The sequence below is a fragment of the Macaca fascicularis genome, chromosome X (assembly GCF_037993035.2).
Source record: "Macaca fascicularis isolate 582-1 chromosome X, T2T-MFA8v1.1".
In the NCBI taxonomy this organism is placed as follows: Eukaryota; Metazoa; Chordata; class Mammalia; order Primates; family Cercopithecidae; genus Macaca; species Macaca fascicularis.
In genome coordinates, this window is record NC_088395.1 from 44,283,945 (window position 1) to 44,302,000 (window position 18,056).

Below are 18,056 nucleotides of genomic sequence, written 5' to 3' on the forward strand. Positions count from 1 at the left end.
GCCATGGAGAAATGTGGGTCCAATTTCTATTTTCCAAGAGGCACCAGATACATATATTCTTAGGTTTAAACTCCTAATTTTAAAAACATTAAACAAAAGCCAAACAAAATATAACTGCCAGCTTTCAACCTATAAACCTGTATTTAATTCAATACCTTTGTTTAAGGCAATGGAAACTCAGAAAGGTTCATCAGAGATTGCAAAAGTAGCCAAGCGTAGGGGAGCGCTTTGCTTCTTGTTTAGTTGCTTGGCGAGTCAAAACAATATTTTCAAAGTACTAAAACTATGTAGGTGCTTTGCTTGGTTTGGTTACAAACAAAGACTTTAGTCTCTGCTGTCAACATACATTCGTTGTTCCCTGTTTGGCTCATGTTGGTTTGGATTTACTATCCCTGCAATATTCATGGCAAACGAAAAGGGTACCTTTTATTTATTTTGTTTCCCCCCAGCTTTATGAAAGTATAATTGACAAATAAAATCGTATATATTTACAGCACATGTGATGTTTTGATATACGTATACATTTAGAAATAACTAACTCAAGCTAACTCACATATCTATCACCTCACACGTTTATTTTTTTGTGGTGAGAACATTTAAGAGCCACTCTCTTAGCAATCCAAGTATATAATACATCATTATTCACTATAGTCACCATGTTGTACAATAAATCTCCACATCTCCAGAACTTATTCATCCTGTCTAACTGAAACTTTCTACAAAGGCTATCTCTTAAATAGCCTTTCTATATTTGGGGAATCCCACATAAGTTTCCTACCACCCCAAAACAGAGGTCAGAGCTCAGTTTCCCAGACTTCCTTACAGTTAGAAATATGCAGGTGACCCAGGCTCTCTACCAATCAGGGAAGTAAGACTGTGCCTCAGAAGGCATTAACAGAAGAAAAGCAGCTCAGGGTGGGCCACATTTGGAGTCAAAGGAGCCCAGCCTTCAGGGGTGGTAAAGGACGATTGCCAGAAATAGTGGTAGTTATGGCTGTGGTAAAATCAAGTTCTTGGCAGCAATGCAAGTGCAGCAATGAGTCATGGGTGGTGGTGGTGGTGGTAACAGAGTTCATTTTCTCATCAGACAAGCTCTACAGCCCTGTTTTGGGCACTGTTCCTATAGTTCAGCCTTAAGCTTATTTCTGCAGTCCTTCCAAAGACACTGTGAACCACCCAGGTTCCTTTTAATAAATTCCTTTTTTTGCTTAACCAGCCAGAGAGGATATTCCTTTTTAAAACGAAGCCCTCACCAATACAAACACCACCACCAGGCAGTGACAGAATCAAATCAAAGATCTCCATCTTTTTGACTCCCAGGCTAGCATTCTTTCTACAACAACATATTATTTATATTTATATTTTAGGAAAGTTCAAAATGCTGTTTTCAAAAATGTATATTGAAATTTCCATTTTGAAACAGGCTATGAATACTGTCAAAGAATCTATTCGGTTCATGATAAGAACCTATGTTTGAGTGCTTTGGGATTTTATTATCTTTGTTTTTGCTTTTGTTCATATAGATTCACAGACTAGTGGCTTCCTTAAAAGATGCTAGATTGCTTACAATAAAAAAACACCAATAGCAATGTACACAGAGTAGTCCAAATAAAAATAGAGCAAAACCATACAAAGGGAGAGGTAATTGCCCTAGATAAATCAGGATGAGATCATTACCATGTTCTAAGCACTAAATTTACAATCTGCTTCTGTGAAGTAAAGGACACCAATACGGTGGATTATATTAATGTTTCCTAGCCTTGGTCCACCAACAATGATGTTTATTATTTTCCATCTTCAAGGCTGACAAGTTTTTAGAGTTTCTCTTTCAACCTCATTTATTAAAGAATGTTTTGAATGACCCCCACCATGAGTAAATATAAAGCTTATAGAAATACTGAAAACAGGATGTACATTCCTATTACTGTTGTTGGTGACACCAGTTTATAACTATTGGGATAAAGCATTTTCATTTTCTAAGTATCTACCATGCACTAGTCAGCTACAGTAAGAATTTTAATATCAGTATCAAATGTATTCATCACAACAGCTGTGTCCTATGTATTACTATCCCCATCTTACAGATGAAAAAATTATTCAGCAGCCTCTCCAAGGCCACTAAGCTGGTAAACAAGAGAGCCAAGAGCTGGATCTGGGTTTGCCAACTCCAAAACCAGTAATAAGAACTATTTCTATTATATTATCCCTTTTAGGAATAATTTTAGTTTTACAAGAGAGAAAATTTCTTCGAGGTTCTAAATCTTAGAAGGAATTTATTACATGGATGTTCACAGGAGAGCTACTGACCCTACAATTGATAATGGGAGCCTGAAGAAAAAATCTATAATAATTCACTATGTTCATTGAAGTCTGATACACTGGGTTCTGGAGGTATCTGGGAAAAACACAAGAGTGAACCAGGCACGGGCCCTGCCCTCTGAGACCTTCCCTAGGTGGGGAGAAGAGATAAGCACTCAGCTAACCAAAATACACATAGGCTACATGGGGCCAGGTGTCATCTCTGATGGGTAGATCAAGGCTCAGGGAGGTGGCCAGAGAGATGGACTGACCACATCTTCCTTGGCATTGGGCTCTCTGTGCTGCTGCTGCTGCTGCCTGTGGTTCAGAGTCCAGGGCCCTCACTGGGAAGCTCCACTCTGCCCATGTTCCCAGCTGCATGAAATACTAGCCCTGCCAAGCTTAGTCCCTGCCCTGCTCCCTGCTGAAATCTGCCCACCACTGCCACCAGGTATCTATCCCAAGGCTCTGAGAAAGGTTATCTGCACTCTCTTGGATAACGATCAGCAGCTCTCACAAGCGAATTTGACAGACCATGCCAAAAAGATTCTAGAGAGGATCAATGAAATAGAAGCAGAAGTGGTGAATTCCCACAAGGCAAAAGAGAAATGTTCCCTGCTCAGATTAAAAAATCAAAAAAACACAAAAAAACAAAAACCAAACATTCCTTACTTCCATTTCCTGATAGCTGCCTGTCCCTGCATTCCATCAGGTCTATTCTGAGTCAAATATCTCTGGGAGGCCCACACATTAATCCATTATTGACCAAGGCACCTTATGCAGAGGTAGTTTGTCAGTTCCTACCCTCAAGGTTTTCCTGAGAGGAGATGCACATCTCTGAGAAGAAGGGTAATGCTGGGGGCTTGGACCACTGCCCAGAGCAGCAGGTCTGGGCCCTGAAGCCCCAGGTGTATGCTGAGAGCGCCAGGTATCTAAGCAGGAGACAGTCAGGGCCACAGAGGCCAAGCCCATAGACCTATGCTGCAATCCTGCCTTTGCTTGCCTCTGCTCTTCTCCACTATCTCAATGTACAAATTTGAAAAGAGAACATTTTACAAGAATATTATAAACTTACATTTTCAGAGTTTCCAGTTGTCAGAGCCTAGAAGGGACCTCAGAGACCAATATATGAACAAAAGAGTGAGACACAGGTAGGTGAAGTAAATTGCCCAAGTTACTTGGCTGGTGAAGATCAGGCCTAGCTTCTCCTTACTTCCCTAAGTGAGAGCCAGATGGCCCTTCCCTGGTGCAAAGAAATCAATTATTTACTTGATTGCTGCAAGCTTTAGACTGAACGTTCCTTGAGAAATAGGATCGTTCATTAAATTATTCAGCAAACATCTATTGCACTTGGCAGGAGCTGATGTGGAGGCAGGGAAGCAAATAAGCAACAACTTGACAGAAGGCTACCAGTAAATAGTAGGTGGAAAGCATTTAGCACGATGCTTGGCCCCCAGTAAGTGCTCAATACATGGTGGCTTCTACAAAAGTATTATTCTTCTAGTGAGATGGAAATATGGAGAGAAAGGTAGGCAAACTCACGTGATACACTGATGCAGGATTAGGAGCAGAGGAATGATCCTATCAGAGTTTAGGAAGGTCACTCTGGCAAAACTTTGGAGGATGAGAGTTAAGAGAAAGAGATCAGTTACACTGCTCTCCAGAGGGTTCAAGTAAACAGTGATGAAAAACTGAACTACAACTGTGAAGCTGCAGATGGAAAGAAGGGAAAGTTTCCAGAGGTAGTTCAAGACATATACTTCCAAAGGGTGAGTGGGAGAGGTCGAGAGAGGGGAGACACAAAGCCAACCCCTGGTCTGGACTCTTAGGGATGCCCATGATGGCCTTTATCAGGATACAGTCCCCTAGCTGCTACTTTACGAAAGAAGAAAATGAGGTCAAGTTAGGGAAAGTTATTTTGGGGGATGCCTAAAAGACATGTGAGGGGCATATGTCCCAGAGGTATGCATATTTCCAGGTTTATAGTTCAGGAGAAAGGTCTGAGCTTGAGGAACTAGCATGTACACAATCACCCTACAGGTCAGAGCCAAAGCAGTGAAGGCTAGATAAAATGTACACATTCAGAACACATAGACACAGGGAGGGGAACATCACACACCAGGGGCTGTCAGGGGGTGCGGGCCTAGGGGAGGGATAGCATCAGGAGAAATACCTAATGTAGATGACGGGTTGATGGGTGCAGCAAACTACCATGGCACGTGTATGCCTATGTAACAAACCTGCAGGTTCTGCACATGTATCCCAGAACTTAAAGTATAAAAAAAAAAAAAAAAAAAAGAAACAGAAAGGAAGGGAGGGAGGGAGGGAGGGGAAAAGAAAAGAAAAGAAGAAAAAAAAAGGAAAAGAAAAGGGAAAGTGGAACACAAAAGACACAAAAGCAGAGAATTATCTCAGTAGATTTCATCTGAGGCATATTAAACACTAAACAAAAAATGTACCCACTCAACTAGTATTTATTAACACCCTATTATTTGCCAAACACTGAAACAAGTCATAAGGCTAAAGCAGAAAATAAGAAAGAGAAGGCCCCTGCCCTCAAAGAGGTTATATTCTGATGAGGAGAGTCAGAATACACACACACACACACACGCACACACACACACACATACACACACATAATGAAAGGAAAATATTAGCTAGTAAAAGCACTGAGCAAAGAATTGAATTAGGATATGATGTGATAGACACGGGCTACGTAGTTCCTTTTTGTTTGCTCAGGAAAGAGTTTGAGAAGCATAAGATGGGGCTGAAGACAAGGTGCAGGGACCCACATTTGTGGGCCGAGCACAAACGAGCAGCCTCAAGCACAGAGGGCTCAGCACCCGGCACCAAGCATGTCATATGGATCGAGACATCTAGACTTTTGGTCTATGCTCTTATTTGGAGGTCATGCCATCACCTCCAAACTAGAACCCCCAGGAACAACTCTAGTGGTTCATTATTTCATTTGGTAGCTATATATATAAATAAATATATATTTAAAAAATATATAAATTTATATAAAAAAATATATAAATATATATAAATATATAAATAAATAAATATATATAAATATATATATAAATGTGTGTGTGTGTGTGTGTGTGTGTGTGTGTGTATAGAGAGAGAGAGAGAGAGAGAGAGCGCGCCCAGCAGTAGGGGATGCTGCAGGGAACACCACCATTGAGCTCCCTGCCCTCAGAAAGCTCACATGCGAATAGGAGAAGACACACACAGCACACACACATAGACGCACTACCCCCAAGTAAACAGATCTCTAAATAAAATAACTGTAAGTTGTGCTAAGTGCTGGGAAAAATATATAAACAAGTGGCTAAGAATAACAGCAGGTGATCTACTCTAGATAGGATCTAGAAAGCCCCTCTGAATGAAAGCCCCTCTGGGAGCCGGCATTTGAGATGAGTCCTAGAGTTTGCTACGCAGAGGGTGGTGGTGACTGCACTCCAGGCAGAGGGAACTGGGTGTGCATAGGCCAAGAGTCAGGAAAGAGCTTGATGTGTTTGAGAAACCGAAAGACAGTCAGTGAGGCCAAAAGACAGGGCTGCAGAAAAAGAGGTGATGACACTGGAAATACAAACAGACTCACATCACTCAAGGCCTTGCTGGCTGCAGTCAAATGTTTGGATCTTATTGTGAGGACAATGGCAAGCCACTGAAGGATTTTTCAAGCCAGGCGAAACCTGAACCTGATCTGAGTTTCATTTTAAGGAATTTCTGGGACGGGGAGGTCCTTCTTTTTGAGCATGCAGCTCCTTGAGGCTACCCCTCCAATCACAGCATAGTGGTCCTTTATCCCACCCACAATTAGGGTCAGGCCCCCATCTGCAAAGCAACTTTTCCTCCTTGGATCGCCTGCCTGGCTTAAGTGCTTCCCAAAAAGCCCTATAAACTCACTAAAGTGTTTCCAATAGACTTTGCAAGTGTTGGAAAAATGGATGCTTTTGTAAAAGGACACAAATAATAAAACAAAACCACTCCCTCATTTCTGATGGAAATTTCTTGCTTTCTCCTCCACTGCTTTCCATTAGCCCATGGCCTGAGTAATTGTCTCTGCTCTTTACTGTCTCCATTTATTTTCCAAAACACTATGAACATGTGTATGTGACTATGAACAATAACGAAGAACTATAAATTCTTATTGATCCCAGAAGGTTGGGAATTCTAAACAATAAAAATATGTCCTCTGACTGCTTCTCTCCAAAGAACATTTTGGAGACACAAAAGAGCTTTGTTAAAACAACAAATGAGCTCTTGGGACACTCCGGGCCTAATGGTGGGCTCCAGGCCACCAGGTAGTGATGCAATAGGCGACTGCAGACACAAAGTTGGAAAGACCTCCCTGCTACCCTCTCCTGGGCTCACTTCCTCATTTCTCAGCCCACATCTTGACTGCATCAAGCAGAGTTTACTATATAGCTTTCAGCCACTATCCTTGTCAGGAGCCAGAATTCTCAGCCTAAAGAGAAAGTCCCCTTTGTCCTCCATCCATGATTTAATTTATTCTCCTAAACGCTCCATTCACTTTGTTTTCAGCCTAAGAAGTCTCACAATTGTACTAGACCCTGAATTTGAATTTCCCTGTGTTTCCGCTGTTTGAAAATTTGCCTCGGTCAGCCACTGGATAGTCCCAGAATTCAGCTTCACCTTAGAGAAAACCTTGATCAAGATTTGTTATAATATTTCCCACTACTGTCACATATTTTTCCCTCGATTCCTGTATTTTCATGTCTTTCAGAATACACATATGTGTACAAGCACACGTATACACAGATGCATACATATCACCTTTGCTCTGATAATCGGTGAAGTTTTTACTATTTTCCAACTTCATCACATTCCTGGAGATGTCCCTCCTTTGTCCCCCAGATTTCGGTGGTGGGGTGGGGAGGTGCTCTTAGCAGTGCTTTTTTCTGTCTTTCTCACTCAGATGCACCATTCCTGGCATTCTGCTGATCCTTCAACTCCCTGATTCATAAGACAATGTCACCAACTGACTTTCTATGCTCTTGTCCCTCTGTTCCCATGTATAAACTCCTTTTATATGTAAATTCATAACATTTACTAGAGTATTCGTGGCCAAAACTTGACTACAAAATAATACAAACTCAAAGAAATGCCAATTCCTAATAAAAAATAGTTAACTGATTAGGAAAGAAACAGTTCTTTCTGTTCTTTGGACAGCCTTGAGGGGAAAACAGATGACTGTTAGCGGAATATGGCTTACCTGAATGTATTATAATCCACCTTCTTTGTGTGCTTACGGTCAGCAGCTCTGAATATCTGCTTGAGCTCTCTGGATTTTGCCTCTTCTTGCTTCAGCTTTTGTAGGGCAAGTTTGAGGTTACTGAAAGGATACTGTAAGGGGGAAATGAAAGGAAAAACATATTTAAATATTCCTAACAGTTCAGGAGCCCAATCTTGCTCATGGCCAGTAAAGGGACTTCACACTGTGCACATGAAGCTAGCAGGTTTGTCTTTGCAAAGAAACCAACACCGAGAAGGCATGACTAGCTTTGAATCTCCTCAGTTAAAGCTTCTGGACAACAGCTGACATCAGCATAGGCCCCAGCTCTGAGGGAAACGAGCTTAAGGAACACGAGGCCACAGAGATCAGAAAACAACCCCTGCTTCCATCTCAGCCTCCTCCCTATAACCCTTGGATATCGGCCCAATATGTTCGGATATCCTGACGGAGAAAATGGGGATTCAAAACTGGGTAAGTAGCCCTCCATTTTCTCTAGATCTTTAGAATGGGGTCCCCCTGGAACTGTTATCCATTAGGCAATGCACTAATGAGAGCAAGGCTGGGTATGGAAGATCCACACAGGCACCCTAACCCCTCGCACAGTCATTCTCTGGGCTGTCTACTGTTCCTGTCTCTTATCCTGTGACTAGCTTTTTGACTTGTTAAGAATACTTCTTGCATCCCAGTGAAACATAAGGTCGTAAATAATTATAGCTAAGAGATCAAAAATGAGAAGATGAAATTTTAAAATAAAAACGTTGATGGCAATTTAGTCTAAAGATCCCTCTCTCCCACCAGAAAATGACCCAGGTGGTTTGGCACCTATCGCAGACCCCTACTCCTCCCACTTTTTTGCATTTCCTTTCATCTATTTCCATGACAGGATCTATTAGCTCTTTTGAAAAGATTCCTCAGGCTGATATTAAACAGTATAGCAAACTTTCTCTGCTTAGAATGTCTTTGTTAAGGGCAGTTTTAAAATAATGCAGTTTTCACTTGGGATGCTGATTCCAGATAATGTCCTACCCTGCTTTTATTGTCCCCAAAGGAAAAAAAAAAACCTTTATATCTTATATTTATACTATATATATTTTATATTACGGTATAGGTTCACCCTCTGATTGGAAATAGAATTCTAATTTACAATAGTAACACTGATTGAGCTTACCATGGGCCTCATGGTTAGCTCAGAGCTTCACACACATTATCACATCTAATCTTCATAGCAATTCTATCAAATAGGCACTGTTGTTCCTTCCATTCCAAAGATGAAGAAACTGAAGCTCAGGAAAAATACGTATCTAAGGTCCCTCAGCTATTAACGTGGAGTCAGGTTCCCAAGCCAGGCCTGCTGGTTTCCAGAAATCTAAACTCCCGATTACTGAGCTTCTTGTCTAGATTCAGTGTTTTCGAATAGCTCCTGGTTCATGGTTTTATGATAACCTGCATCCCTAAGACTATAAATGGAGAGATGGTGTGGCAGCCATGGAGGGCGCTTTGCAGGCCTCCTGTCAAGAGAGACCCTGTGGAGAAGAGCATCATTGCCTGACAGACTCCAGCTGCCATATCTTCCAGATTCACACAGAGTTCACAGGCAATGTCGCTGCTGGGGCCACCCTCTCCCCAGGCTGTTCCCACCCAATGACACAGCACAGCAGGGGAACTAGAGCCAGGCCATTCCTGCCTGACAGGGGACCTCTCTGATGGGCAGTCTGTGCTCTGGGGCTCCCCTTCACTGAGAAAGTGAGACATTCTCAGAGCTGCGCTGTCAGCTGAGGCTTTCCCTACCCACCCCTCCTTCCTTTCTCTCTCCTTCCACAGGGGTTCAACCTGTCTCCTGGTCTGAAGGCCCCCCTGCCCGCTCCTGTCCCCCTCCCCCTTTATCCTTCTCAGAAATTTCCCCCACGACATCTCTCACACTTCTCATTCTGTCTTGGCGTCTGCTTCTCAGAGGACCCAAACTGATATGAATGATGTGATGTACCCAGAGACACTGATCTTAGCAACTTAACCCCAGGCATTTTATATATAAATGAGACAAAATTGGCACTGTATGTATATAAATGCTACATAAATATTATCACTTATAGGTAAACTTTTAAAATAAAATTTTCCAGATAGATTTTTCCATATTAGGCAATGATTCCCAAATAAACATGTTTGTACACTGAACTAGCCCACATTTAAAATCCAGATTTTATCAATATGTTATTTTTACTGAACAGCATTGCCATAATGGCACCTGCAGTAACAGTACCCATCTGCCATCTTATTTGAAAAAAAAAAAAAAAAACTCTTTGAGCTCACTGTCGCCAGTTTATCCTGAAATCCTTATTTAGGCCTCAGGTGGCCACTGTTATGGGAAGTTGCAACTCCAGCAACTATTCAGTTCCCTTGAGGTTTCTGTTTGTTCAGGTCTTGGCCTTCTCTGTTGGCCTGTGCCAATTAACTGGGACGGCACAGTGTGTGGCACCAGATTTTTCTTCCTTTCCTATAGTAGTTGAATTTCTTTCTGAAAACATTGTTAGTGTCAGCAAAAAACCCAGGAAACTTGATTCAACGCTGGCCCTGCCTCCTGCCTGTGCCTGGAATCTGTGATGCTGGGCAGAGGAGAACCCAGCATGTAAACAGAGTAGACAAGAACCTGGCCTCTGTGATGGGACATGTGGCCAAGTCACACGAATCCATTATTCATGCCCACATGTATGAATGCACAATGTAAAACTGGTGGCAAGATGAAGAAGAAAAGGCCCTAGAGAAAGAAAAACACAGACTGCGGAGGGCTGAGAGGCAAGTGAAGAATTACACAAAGTAAATTCACCTTATCTGTATTCTGCTCCATGTAGTTTAAGGTATACTCATCAGCATTGAGCAAACGAAATAGGTAACCATTCACATTCACTGTGACTCCAATGTACAGGTCCTCAGCCTTGATATATTCAGATAGTTCACTTTTAAAGACTTCTTGTCCAGGCTTCTTAACGCGACTTCTTTTCAAGAACATCCCACCGGTAATTCCTATAGAAAAATAGAAAAGTTCATGAGCAGCCTTTATTCTTAAAAGAACCATCTGACTTGCCTTCAGAGTTACTTTATCTTCAAGCACAGACCACCATATAAGTTACCTGTGAACTAATATTGCCTATTGTTTTGGACTTAAGGGAAGAATGAGGCAGTGAGTGAAGGAGTAAGAATTCCTAGGCAAGGGTGTTCAAGACAAAAAGCAAAGCCGGGCATGGTGGCATGTGCCTGCAGTCCCAGCAACGCAAGACGCTGAGGCACGAGGATCGCTTGAGGCCAGGAGTACAAGACCAGCCTGAGCAGCATAGCAAGATTCCATCTCAAAAAAAAAAAAAAAAGAGAGAGAGAGAGAAAATGATGTGTAATTCTAGCCTTTTTTTCTCTCTCTCTACTCTCTTCCCAGTCCAATAAGCACTTGGCAGGGACCTCCTATATATGCCCAGCAGCATACTGGGAGTGTGGAACATCAGGAAGATACTCATCTTTAGAGCATGTTTGAACAGTACCAGTTAGAAAATTCCTCACTTGTGCATATTTCCACCTATTTGTCCCAGATGATGTCTTATATTTAATCTGACATGCAGATTAAGTAGCAAATGCCCTACTTCTGTAAAGGAGATTACTTAAGTGTTTAAAGGTAACTATGGGAGTCCCCTTAAGTCATTTTTTCCTACAGGTAAAATCCCTTTGCTTCTTTTAGTAACGCTTCATATTAGTTTCCAGAGCTGTCACCATTTCATCTGTTCTCTTCTAGACATTATTTGTTGTGACCTCTTGGAAAGTAGCCAGTAGAGTTGAACAGGGAACTCCAGCATCTTCTGATACTGAACTGAAATCTACAGACCTATAAATATAGCCTGAGACCAGATAAGCTTTTGGGCCACTTCATCCCCCTTCTCCTACCACATTCAGAAATGATAGGTGGTAAAAAGACACAGGCTTCCGAGTTCTGTCACTTACTTGCTGGGTGATCTTTAGGAGTTATTTAATCTCTCTGAATTCTTATTGGTACAATGGGAATCAGATGTGTGGAGGTCCAGAAAATGTACTTCTCAGGTCGCCTATAGCGAAGAACATAACTGATGGAAGGCCCCAGCTGTTGTGTTCTTAAATCAATCTTCAGGTGTGTGTTGAGGTCACTCTTCCCACGGGCTGCTACCAATAGATGAGTGACCAAGGCAGGGATAGTAAGACAGGCTCACTCCTACAAAACAAGGACTCCTCCAACTAGCAACTTTGCCTCAAGGACTCCCTGTCGACCTTGTCGAAATTTTCTTAGAATTTCACTGCAGTCTAAGACTCCCTCTTTCTTCCTTCCCTCTGAGCTTCACAGGTGTCAGAACTGCACTATAGTCTGACAGCTCTCCCAGCCTCTTCTGGCTCCTTCCACATTTTCCCTCACCAGCATTCCCCCTATTAAATCTCTTGCACATTTAATCCTGTCTTGGTAGTTGCTTCTCGGAGGAGCTGGACTAACACAAAATCTAACCTCATAAAGTCCTTGTAAGGATAATAGTAAGTTCTCCATCATGGCCACTGTGATTACTAGTAAGCTTGCTGCTGACTATCATCACTGCTTTCTGTTTCACACATGCTGCAACTTGTTTGGCCACATCTCCCCCATTCTAAGTGTACAGAGTTGATTTTTGACCTGTAAGAGCATGACTTATATTCATCCCTATGCAATTTCATATTTTAAGATTTGATCCATTATTCAAATCACTGTGGAGCCTTAGTTATACAAGTTATTCATTACTCATCGCTGTGCTAAGTAGCTCATATCAGCTCATAGGAGCTGAGAGTCGAATTTTCAGAGATTTTGCAAGCCAGTTTTTAAACTCTTGGCTGCTTGAAATTGGCCATGGTTGGGGTATTCACACCATGGAAACTGGCAAACAGTACAAATCAGGGCTTTTAAAATCTTTTCAAAGAGCCACTTAACCAGCACATCACTGATTATTCTTCCCAAATGCATGTCTTCAGCACAGATAAAAGTTCTAAACGTGTTGAGACAAAGAACAGGGTCCTACAGTGCCATGATTGGGTAAGTCAATGGCTCTCCTCAGCAGTGACGGTGGTACCAGCATATTGCAGAGAGGCATTCTATGGGTCTGAGTGCGGGAACCTTGGCAACAACCTCAACAGACAGAAGGACCAGATAAAGATGGACCCTGACGATTGAATTTGTGTATCTGGGATTCTTGTCTTACAGCCAAACAAAAATTTTGTAAGTAGGACTATCAAGAATGCAGACTTCCTCTTGGCTTGCTGGCTACAAGTAAAACTAGTGGTACCCAGACCATGAATTTGAAGCCCTTGGGTTCCACAGAGGTGCCTCAGAAGTCACAGTGGAAGTGGGGATAGTGGCAAAAAGGAAGTAACTCCAGGTCCCCTGGCCCTAAGCCAACCAAAACTGTTTCACTTCTATCATTTTAAATGTTTAGGTTCCCATTTAAGAGATTTGTAAAAAGAACTCTATTGTTCGGGTTTTTTTTTTTTTTTTTAAATAAAGCCTCTATTGTAGATAATCTAGGCTACAAAACCAGATCATGTTCCCTAATTTTCAACATGAAGAGACACTTAAAACATTCTCAAGAAAATACTGTGAGAAGGATATCTCTTACCTGAATTCCTCTCTATAGGTTCAAACACTGAAATGGTGTCATCACTGAGATAATATGAAATAACAAACATCCTGTCCAAGTCAACACATTTGTCTGTGACTAGTTTTGCAAAAAAACGGAGTATATTGCTTTTGAAGCCATAGCTAAATGGAACAGAAATGAGAGTTACAGCATTATACAGGTAATCTTCCACATATTATGTCTTTAAAAGTCTGCAAAAGGTATAATATGGCTTTAATAGAGTAGGCATAAACTGTCCAAAGTGAAAGAGTTCAACCGTCTTCTAATTAAGGTTCTAAATCTAAATGCAGAGGAATTTTCTCAGTATATTAAGATATCTCTCATTCTTCACATGTCCTGGGTAACACATTGGGAAAATGAACCCAAAACAAACGTCATAAACACACTGCTCAAACCAGCTGCGCTAACTGGCTGTTCTCTAATGACGAGGCTAGTCACCAATCACAATAATCATGCTGGAAAGAAGAGCAAGCACCTAGCCCTACTGCGTGGGCAATCCTGGGCTCTGCCAGTATCTGAGGCTACCTCCCCCATTCACCACTCACTGTCTCATGCCCTTTGCTTTTCTGTTTTCCAGCCCACATCCTCCCCTCTCTGACTCACTCCTCCAGCTCCCCAGCATCCCCCCAACTTTCTTCAAGAGACAAATTAACTTTTCCTTTTCAAATGCTATAACACATAGGATGGACCCACCTTTTTTTTTTTTTTTTAATAGCGCTTATCACTCATATTGTAAGCCATTACAAGTCTGTTTTCCAAGGACAAAGACTGTCTTATTAACCATTATCTAATATAATACTTTTTACATTATAAGTATTCAATAAATGTTTATGGAAAATTGTTATGAGATCTGTATTGATTGGAATTTGCACTCAGAATTTTATGCATAGATAAAGATAGGATGAAATTACAGAATTAAAAGTTACCAAAGTTGATTGCCTGGTCACTGAAGAAACTGATTTCTGATCTGTCAGCAGAAGCATGTCTGCGGATATCAGCTAGTGAAAGGTGGACTTTGTAACAAACAGTAAACCCTTGGAGAGGTCTTTGATAACTAAAATCATTACCCCAGGGAGATACACAGGATAATAAACCATGTCCTCTGTCACAACTCTATGCACAGAAGTCTTCCCTTGCAGGGTCTCCTAGGCTGAAGATCATTCTTTCCTTGTGTCCACAGTGATTAGAAAAATAAAACAAGTATTTCTGACTTGCAGAGGCAAAAGTGCTTTTCTCTGCCCCTTTCTCGGGCTGTACAAGAATGATGGCTAAGAAAGGATGGCACCAAGATTCCTAGGCTTGAGGCCCCATGTGAGATGGTATGCAGCAGTTTGGAAAGCTCACCCCAAAACAGCCTGAGCAAAGCAGCCAGGTCTGCATGGCTGTTTTCTCAGTACCGAGTTCCCAGGCTTCAGACAGACCTCATATAGTGCGTGGGGCGCGGGGAGAAGCTATGCCTTGTCAACCATCTTCGCTGGTACATAATTGGGTTTGTAAGTAACAAATAGATTTGGTAGCCCCTCTCACACAAAAAAGCCATAACATTTCAGATACCCGAAATATCACTGAAACAGGATAGGTCTAACTTCAGGAAAAGAAATATTACTGTAAATTTAACTTCTTATAATTTATAAGTGTATATGTTAAGTGTGGGTTCTTCACACATTCAATATGCCTTTTTTTTTTTTTTTTACCTAAATCTAGTGTTCTGGAGATCTCATCAATCAAGAATATAATCTACTCAATAAAATTTTCAGACTAGCAGTTCACAAAGTTTATTGTATATAAAAATCACCTGGGGAGCTTGTTAAATATACAGAATCCAGAGTCCCATCCCCAGAGATATGGGGGGATTCAGTAGCTAGCTCACATCTCCAGAAACCTGCATTATTAATAAGCACCCCAGAAGATTCTGATAAGGTGGTCACCTGGGCATACTTTGAGAAGCACTGCAAGTGTCTTCAGATATTTCCCTAATAACTACTTCTCAAACTTCCCAGAATATTCTTTTTTATCACAATACTCCAGCTGACCACCTACTTATACCTCCTGCATCAATTGTAAGATCACACCCAAATTAGCTCTATATAGACTTGTACTCTTGGATGGTTGTTTTAAAAATGTGTTTGTTCCCGTTGTCCCCAAACAAATTATAAATTCCTAGGTCCAGAAGCCATGGCTTAACTTTTTCTACGTACAGCTCGGAGTTATCTAAAATCATTATGTCAAATTCTTCTCCCATTTTCTCTCGAATCCATTTCCATTAGGTTTGCTCTACCTAAACTGCTCTTGTAGAGGTCAACAATGATCTCCACAATGCCAATTCCAATGCTTAATTTTTTGTGCCTATCTAACTTAACCAATCAGCAGCAACCGGCACAAATGATCACTCCTTCAGTGTTACTCTTGCTTCACTGGCTTCCGGGATCCAGCATTCTCTTGGTTTTGCTCCTACCTCCTTGTTTGCTCCTTTTTAGTCTCCTTTGTTGGTTCCTCCTTTTTTCCCCAAGTTCCTAATTGGGGATGTTTCAGAGTTTATTCCTTGGTCATGCTCCGCTCTATGTATATTCACTCCCTTGGTGATCTCATGCAATCTCAAGGCTTTAATACCATTTGGTATCATGGCTTTAAATACCATCTACATGCTGATGGTATCCATGTCCACCTATCTTCTGAACCCTATACTCACACATGTATTCAATTGCCTACTTGGTATTGCCACTTGATATCTAATAGACATCCCAAACTTAACTCATTCTAAAACTGAACTTCTACTCTTGTCCCTAAACCTATCCCATCTCCAGTCTTTCTCATCTCAGTGGATGGCAACTCCACCCTTCTAGTTGCTCAAGCCCAAATTTTGAGTCATCTTAACTCCTCACTTCTTTCATACTTCATAACCAGTTTGTCAGGGAATCCCACTGGCCCTACCCTCAAAATATTTCCAGGATCCACTATTTAATTTCATCAATTTCACTGCACTCACCCAGATCTGAGCCACCAAAACTTTTCTCTTGGATTACTGCAGTAGCTTCTTACCCGGTCTTAATTTCCACCATTGCCATCTATAGTCTGCTCTCAACATTACACTGGAATGATTCTTTTAAAAAGAAAATCAGCTCAAGTCACTTCTCTGCTCAAATTTTCTAATGGCCCCCTTATCACTAAAAGTCAAAGCGTCCTTAAACAGTCCGTAAAGCCCTGTGTACCCAGTTCCCCATACACTCTTATCTCCTCTCCATGTGCTCTGCCCTTTACTCATCTACTCCATCCATGTCGGCCTCCCGGATGCTCCTTGAATATCCCAAGCACACTTCTTGCTCAGGGCCTTTACACCGACTGTTCCTTTTGCCTGGAGCACATTTCCTCTCCTCAGTAAAGTCCCTCAAGACCACACTATTTAAAATTGCAACCAAGAACGTTCCTCAGCCCCATACTCCCAATCTGCCTTTATTCTTTCCACAGCAACTTAATACCTTCTTTATTTTTTTAATGGTACTTAACATCTTGTAAATATTTCGTAATTTACTTATGTATTAATTGATGGTCCACCTCCCAGAACTAGAATATAAGTTCCACGATGGCAGGCCTTGGTGTCTATTTTGTTCGCTGATGTATCCCAAACACTCAGAACATTGCTTGGCACACAGCAGGGATTCAAGAAATAGTTGTTCACTAAGATAATGAATGGCTCATCCAGGGCTATACACCTACTAAAAACCTCAAATATAGCTACAGCTATAGAATCTTATGGTTGGAAGACACATGAAGGCTTATTTTTATTAATGGGGAAACATTTTTAAAAGAAGGAAAAAAATGACTGGTGGGGAAAGCAGATGGACAATATCTGTAACAAGACAGAGATGAAGATTAAACCACGAATTTTTGGATGCTATATGGCTATGACTGGCACAAGTCTGGGATAATAACCCTCCCAGTGAGAAGTCATCTGTCTCTTCTATCCATGATTAAGAATTGGATGAGTGAACATTTATTCTATTTGCTCACTTCTTCATCCATTCCTTCTCTTCTTAGACAAACTATTGATCCCCAAATATATAGTCAGCACCAGCTCTTATGGAAGCAATAAAGCTGGCCCCTGCCCTCAAGGAGCTCTTGGTCTAAAAGGAGCCCACAAATTACATAAACAAGTCCTTAACATGCACTGTTATATGCATAGATTCTGTCGAAAGACAGGTAAATTCCAGAAGTCAGATTTCCCTGGGTTCAGTTCCTAGTTCAACTAAAAATTAGCTGTGTGACCTTGAGGAAGTTGCATGGCCTCTCTGAGCCTCAGTTTTCTCATGTAAAAAATGGGTTTTACAATAACATTATCTACTTTCCAAAGATTTGATGATTAAATTAGATTAAGTATTGTAACATAGCACATAGTAACCACTAATGGCTTATTATGAGTAATCAGCAATAGTAATAACATTATTATTAGAGATATAATCAACAGAGTACTGTGGGCACACAAAGAACAGAGTAACTAATCCAGCCTGGTGCAGCAAGAAAGATATTATCCTGGCTCTCCCTCCTCAGACTAGACAATCTGCCCAGCAGGCTACCACAGTGATATCTACCCAGATAATAAAGAAGATCTTTATATCCATCAAAAGCTCATATGCTTTAATCTGAAACTATTCCCTCCAATGACTCATAGATCAGCGTTAACCTCACAACAATAGCACCAAGTACATTTTTAATAGCAATATATATATAATCAAAGTGTCATGTACAATTTCATGTCTCAATTCACAGTTTATTTGTATTTTAAAAAACTATTCTTTGTATGCTTTGTGAAATCATCTTCCTTAGGTTCT

The 18,056-nt window shown here is 41.2% G+C and overlaps 1 protein-coding gene across 1 annotated transcript in view; it reads right to left on the minus strand.

Annotated features, from left to right (window-relative positions):
* Nucleotides 1–18,056, minus strand: part of EFHC2 (EF-hand domain containing 2) — a 195,737-nt gene that overhangs the window by 74,127 nt on the left and 103,554 nt on the right. The window contains exons 9-11 of the mRNA XM_045383159.3: nucleotides 13,210–13,352; nucleotides 10,386–10,582; nucleotides 7,544–7,674 (exon numbers count right to left, since the gene is read on the minus strand). Coding sequence (XP_045239094.1) covers nucleotides 7,544–7,674; nucleotides 10,386–10,582; nucleotides 13,210–13,352 — 471 coding nt within the window. The remainder of the gene's footprint in view (nucleotides 1–7,543; nucleotides 7,675–10,385; nucleotides 10,583–13,209; nucleotides 13,353–18,056) is intronic.